Source organism: Chanodichthys erythropterus, chromosome 10, assembly GCF_024489055.1.
Source record: "Chanodichthys erythropterus isolate Z2021 chromosome 10, ASM2448905v1, whole genome shotgun sequence".
In the NCBI taxonomy this organism is placed as follows: Eukaryota; Metazoa; Chordata; class Actinopteri; order Cypriniformes; family Xenocyprididae; genus Chanodichthys; species Chanodichthys erythropterus.
The window spans coordinates 43,263,552-43,270,180 of record NC_090230.1 but is presented as its reverse complement, the minus strand read 5'-3'; the positions used below and the strand labels follow the sequence as shown (position 1 = coordinate 43,270,180).

The following is a 6,629-nucleotide window of genomic DNA, read 5'->3' as shown; positions in this document are numbered from 1 at the left end:
TGGGGAGTTTGTGTGGGTATGGCATCCCTAATCAAGACCTACCGCCCTTCACAAAAGGACAAAAAGATAGGCCTATATATCACTTTTTTTTCTTTTTTTTATACATAGTTTAAGTATAAATCCATGTCAGTGGCGTTTTTAAATACAAAAGTTAAAGTGCGCTAAATGTAAACAAAACACTCGCGAACAGAAAACGGCTTTGAGGTAACCATAGCAACAGCTTGAGCTATCGCAGTATCGGAAGGTAGCCTACTGTATTTTTTTTTTATCACGTTATTATCCACCTTATTTTGCAACGCGGAAGTGCGAATTCATGTGCGAGACTTCCGATTCCGGTAGCCTAGAGGAATAACCTGTATTTGCGCTACAAACCGGAGTGTTATGATTATGAAATTAAAATATTATGATAATAATAATTAAAAGTGTGCAATATAAAGCAGCATAACGGACAGTTTTTATACAGGTAAAATAAATTAAAGCGATTGACACCGGAAGCCACCAGACACATTCAAGCTACAAATGACCTTGCCCGCGCTTTTCGTGAAAAACAGTGGGTATTCAAACATCTTTAGTGTTGTAAAACAATTGACGGTTAGATAACTGCGCTACAAACACTGAAATGTGAAAATTACAGACAGACAGTATTGATAAACGAACAATTCCCTCACTGAAACTAACTAAACTGCAAAAAGTAGGCTACACTGTTGTGTAATAAAATAAAGTCTTTGTAAACGCTTAACTGAAGCGACCCTGACAGAAGTGAGTCAGAGGCATCATAAAACTGAATTTAACATTCCATAGGTGAAGGAATAGTCAATAATATATACAATGTGAGTTTACAAAGGACAAATTGGTGTCTATCGGTTGTCCAAGAACAATTCCAATGTTCTCACCCCAAACCCATAATATCAAATCTGCTCATCATACATTCAGGCTCAGATCTCTGCTGCACGGTTGAGCTCAGTACAGGGATTTATTCCGTTAAAAACACGAAGCACTGAGCGCATAGTATGTAAAGTGAGTCAGTCCCATTATTTATTTTTATTTACGTATTAAGTTTGTATAAATAATAAAGAAAAGCTTAATAAATCAATAATAAATGAGAAAAGAGCAGTGCTAAATCTGGCTTTTTTTTTTTTTTTTAGCTATGATGCAAGCAGTTGTTTATTGGCAAATCGATTGATTTTATTCCACGCGCTTTCTATTTATTTTTATTTGGCCAATATTACTCTTATTCGGTGACTGTTAATGTTATTATTACTGTTGTTATGTAGCCTAATAATCAGGATCATTCGTTACTTTACACTTAAAAAAATGATGGTTCCAAAAGGAGGTTTTCTCAGCGTTGAATAACCATTGGTTCCCCAAAGAACCTTTCTTAAAAGAACCATTTTTTTTTTTCTCTCAGTGTGAACAACATTTTAATAATCTAAAGACTTATATTCCACAGTATAGAGAAACTTTTGTGCAATGGAAAGATTCCATGGATGTTAAAGGTTCTTCATGGAACCATCGATGACACTAACGAACCTTTATCTTTAAGAGTGAATTGTGATAACGCGCAGCTTTCATGAATTTAATGAAATGTTGAATTCATAAGCTTTCAAAGCACAAAGAAAGAAGATGCAGCTCGTTTAAGAATTGTCTTAGATAATTCACTCAATGTACATTGTTTATATACATTATTTGTTTTAACAAATGACAAGTCACAGTTTAAGAGTTCATAAATATGTCAGTCCACATGCCAAACAACCAATATCATCCCGCGAAAGTGCTGAAAATGTAAAATGTTACACTTCAATTGGAATGAAAATTAATTGTTACATCTCTTGAATGATTATTTATCAAGTAAATCTATTTACAGATAGTCAGTACATTACGTACCATTAATTCAACATTTACAAAAATGGTCAGAGTCGTCAGTCACAAAGCCATGACTATTGTGATAAATGATAATAATAATAATAATAATAATAATAATAATGCTGAAAACACACGCATAATTTGTGTCCTTCAGCTGTCCAAAAAATTCTTAAGCGCTTGAACAATATATAGACTGATGTTTTCAAAATAATAATAATAAAAAAACTATGTATAATTTCCTATCTAAAAGATTGTAATTAATATGTAATTGTTTTGTTCATGGGGGTGATAATACTAGAGTAAATGTTCAGGAGAGCAAATGTCATCTTCAATATCGACATCATCTTCATTGTCGTCCAGCGTGTATCTGTCCGGACTCACGCCGTTTTTACCGTCTGTACTTTTCTCGTGCATTTCGCTCTCGCTCGTGTTCTCCAGCGATCTGTCTACATCATTTGGGGTTTTCTGGTCGTCTTGTGTTTTCCTCAGCTGTTTTTTATGCTTCATCCTCCGGTTCTGAAACCACGTCTTTACCTGCGTAAGGCAACGATATATAAGCCTTAATGAACTCCTGATTCGTTTCATAAATTGTATGTGAACACATATAAGATCTTGAAACTGATGTCTGATTTCTTAAACAACATTTAACGTCATTACCTGTGTTTCCGATAGACTGAGCGCCGTAGCCAGTTCCACGCGCTCAGGTGTGGACAGATATCTCTGGATCTCGAACCTTTTCTCGAGTCCTGATAACTGTGAGTCTGAAAACACTGTTCTGGCCTTTCTGCGTCTGCAGTGCTTCCCTGGTAATTCCGGATGGTGCTGAAATAACGCAGGCATCTGCATTCCTTTTGCAATGGAAACATGTTGATAATCGTTAATAAATATTCTTCAGTATCTTGAAACCTAACAGAAAACTTTAAATGTTTATATTTCAGCCGCTTTTTATATTTAAAGACGCAAGTGAAATTAAAAATGATTAAAATGTTATTTTAATTAAGATTATTTTTTTAACAAAAAATTAAATCGGTTAGAAAAAAAATAAAATGTTGATTTTAATAGGCCTAAATAAAAATCATACAGTAGGCCTATCAATTACAGATAGTATGTTATTATAGTAATTATTTTATATTCATAGTTTATATACTCAGAGAAATAACGTGGTTCTTTAATCTATGAATATCACCTACACTATAGAAATATGTACAACTGTTAATAGGATGAATTTTTACGAATTCTAACTCTTGAAAATATTGTCGTTGGTGCAGTTAGAATGATTGAACCATATTAAATTACATATTTTAAGCTAAATTTGCAGCATATAGGCCTATTTTTCCACTGTAAGAATTTACTAAAAATTAAGGTTCAGTTTATGGAATGCTTTTTTTAAAATATTAACTGGCATGTAGGCCAGCATATTAATGCTTTTTAGATGTTTATGTTATAGCAGTCATATCTTCCGTTCATAGCCACAAAGTCAAAAAATACAACAATTTTCGAGCATTAGGAACACCAATACATGCATCAAATGCACAAAAACTATTAAGGATCCTAATAATATGCATATTTTCTTCATGTGGAAATGACTGAGTTTAAATTTAGTGTAGGCTAACGTTACTTACCGGAGGCGAAAAAGTACGGATGGTGTTCAGGTTTGTGAAGCGGATGATGCGGATGAGGAGCCAGGATCGGTGTAGGCATAAGGGGATATCCATACTCTAAAAGAGGCATCCGGGAGGCAAGAGAGTTTGAAAAGGGCGAGGGAAACACATCTCGCAAAGGTTTAGGCTTATGTAGTAAAATATCTTCAATGAAGAACGATGTTGACCTTTGAGTCGGCATCTGGGGGACCGGAGACGTGTAGTTCAGATTCATTGCAAAACTTTTTTTTTTTTGTAGAAAACACGGGCAATCCGTGAGGCTTTAGTCGCAAACAAAGTCACTCAGTTGGCCCCAGTCTTCAGGACCTTAAAAGCGGAAACGTAGTCTCGTTGGCAACCTGTGCACGCTGGTACAGGTACATTACTATTTATTTGGATCGAGACTGACAGCAGCAAATCAGGAAGTAGATTAGCCCTCAGCCAATAGCGCGACGGCTGGGCGGAGGATTGAATGAGTTCTTTATGGATTAATTATGCAGGCGGCGGGAGGAGCGGCAGGGTCGCTCCCCGTGGTGCTGAAAAAGCCTCGCTACAAGAGCCCTGTCCCCGCAACAGTCACTCAGACATAAGCCTGCACTTTCACTGTACATTGGCTTAAAAGGCCCGTGGACCTGACAAGAACCTTAACAAAGGACTAACACTGGCTGATAGCGTTTAAAGAATTCAGAATAATGCACTGCATGCACCTGTTACAATCCATTTGAAGCTTCTGTTACGACAGTTAGTTACAATTTAAATGGTCTTCGCAAGTTCAAAAGTTTAAAATAACCCAACATAACAAATTATTGTGGTTGAAAAAAAAAATGAAAAAAGAAGCTTTTTATAGGCTATACTTTAAAACGGATTAGTAGGCTACAGATCAGCTGCAACTTCTGTCAGTTACGAATAAGGTTTTATTTTTTTTTAAGAGTTTTGTAGGCCTGTTGTTCCTAAAATAACAGACTTAAAATAACCCTTCATAATAAAACAAAAACAATTATGTGTTAATTTAACATAAGGTTATCCATTTTAAATCGTTTACTACCGGTTTTGTCAGTTACGACCGTTACCATTTAAATTTTCATCGCAGGCGCTGCATAGACTAACTCTGATTTTTGTATAACCAGAAAAAGTTTAAATAACCCAGCAAAACAAACAATTGTATGTGGTAAGAATATTTACCAATCATAAAGTTAACCATGGTTCTTTTGTGAAAAAGTAAAATGCTCTTATATCGTAAAACGGAACTGCTAATGATGTTTAATGGAGAACTGTCCGTGGTTGTCATTTCTTGGTGTTTTCTTTTTTCATTGGTGAGGGAACATGTAGGGTGTGTGGTATAATTTTTTATTATTTCATGTTACGGTACAGGGCAACAGGGCTCCTATGAAATGGGATTTAATTGTAGATATTGAAATCTGCGAGGATACAAGTGTGCTTCAGTTCCGTCTCAACTGATGGAGCGGTAATTTGTTGATATCGTGTTGTCATCACATCTGCAATCACGGGGGCTAATGGTAAAAGTGTTTCATTATTGGCAGAAGTCTTGCAGCAATGCTATTAGGTAATTAGGTTGGATGTTAGAGCGAAAGTAGTAATCCTCGACCGCAGGATTTCCATTTGATCAGATGGGTTAGAACAAATTAATTACTAGATTCAATTGGTCATGAAAACACAATATTCCTGCAAATGTGAAACATGGCTTCATTAGTACTAGTCTCTTCTACGAAGAGAGAAGATCTTCTAAATTACAATACATCACAGAGTTGCTCAGTTTTAATGAGTATCGAGTCATTTGATGAGCATCTCTGACACGTTTGAACGCAAGCAAACATCTTACTGATTTATTAGTTTGTAAAGCAGCCTATAAGTACTTGACAGAATGAGGCACCTATATAAAAATGTTTTTTTGATTTAAACTAACACAATTTTGTGGGATTTATTCTCAAAATAAGGAAAATTACGCAATGAATTGTGAAAACGTGTCCTATGCTGTACATTTATCGTTTCAATAACGCTTATAGTTTTTTTTTTCTTTCTTTTTTACTTTTTGTTACTGAAAACCATCTAAAATATCGATTAAGAAAATGATTTCGTGCAGTGTATATGCAAATTTACACAACGATTTAATGTGATTTTGGAGCACTGTAATTGAATCCTTTTATGGCACCTGCGCTCCACACTGCTAACGAATCACGGAAACAAGTTGCTTTTATGGCAAAACGCGAAAGTAAATGTACTAATGGTGATGGAATCGCCTTTACTTGAGAAGTCGATAGAATCCGCACCCATGCAGAGGCAGTTAAGCAGCTTTTAATAGCCATTTAATCAAGTGAAATTGGGAGACAGCACCACTGCGTCACACCTAAGTGGTGCTTTTCTGTAAGAAGCTTGTGGCATTAGCTCGCGCACCTTATACTAAGAGCAGTTTAGACCAGCTCATTGTGTAATGCCAAGTCCTTATGTATCTTTAAAATATAGTTTGATACTTTGCTCACACAAAGTAGGCTATCATTCAAAAACTTGAATATGATCTAAAAAATTATTAAATAAAAACACTCATATTCATGGATAGTAGCCTATCAATGTTTTTTTGTATAGATTCAAACCCCATTGTTTTATAGAAAGAAAGAACAATTGAAACACAGAAAGAAAGGATTGAAGGAGAAATGAAGAGAAAGATGTATATCATTTTGAATACTTTTTCATATTTGATGTTCAGATTCTCCACCAGTTTGTACAATGTTTCATAATATAGACAGAAAAAAAAGATTGTAAGCATTCACACATTGTTATACTATCTATGATTCTTTATTTAAAATTTGCTTTGTTCTTTTTTTCCATGACCTAAAGTTGTTTTGGTACTAAAGTGGCTTCCAATATTGGTGATAATAAAGCCCAGTCTTCTAGTGAGGATTGGAGATTCTAGGGCATTCATGCATCCGGTATGCACACATATAGAAACTACCTAAATAAAAACAAAAAACAACCATATTAATTGAAGTAAAAATACAGTTTGTGTTGTTTAGTTCAGTATAAACTGGTTCAAAAGTGTTTTACTTGAATAAGATTGCTTCAACAACAACAACAACAAAATCTAATGTTAAATCTAAATGAAAAAAATTA

At 34.9% G+C, this 6,629-nt stretch overlaps 2 protein-coding genes across 2 annotated transcripts in view; both read right to left on the bottom strand.

The window, feature by feature from the left end:
* Positions 1–2,157: 2,157 nt before the first annotated feature.
* bsx (brain-specific homeobox) lies at positions 2,158–3,738 on the bottom strand. The gene is made up of 3 exons (XM_067399263.1): positions 3,486–3,738; positions 2,521–2,711; positions 2,158–2,397 (listed from the first exon to the last, which is right to left on the bottom strand). Exons 1-3 carry the CDS (start codon positions 3,736–3,738, stop codon positions 2,158–2,160), a joined length of 684 nt encoding a protein of 227 aa, XP_067255364.1.
* Positions 3,739–6,409: 2,671 nt separating this feature from the next.
* Positions 6,410–6,629, bottom strand: part of lim2.1 (lens intrinsic membrane protein 2.1) — a 28,397-nt gene continuing 28,177 nt past the window's right edge. Inside the window, exon 5 of the mRNA XM_067397812.1 lies at positions 6,410–6,471. Within this exon, the coding sequence (XP_067253913.1) occupies positions 6,410–6,471 (62 nt within the window). The remainder of the gene's footprint in view (positions 6,472–6,629) is intronic.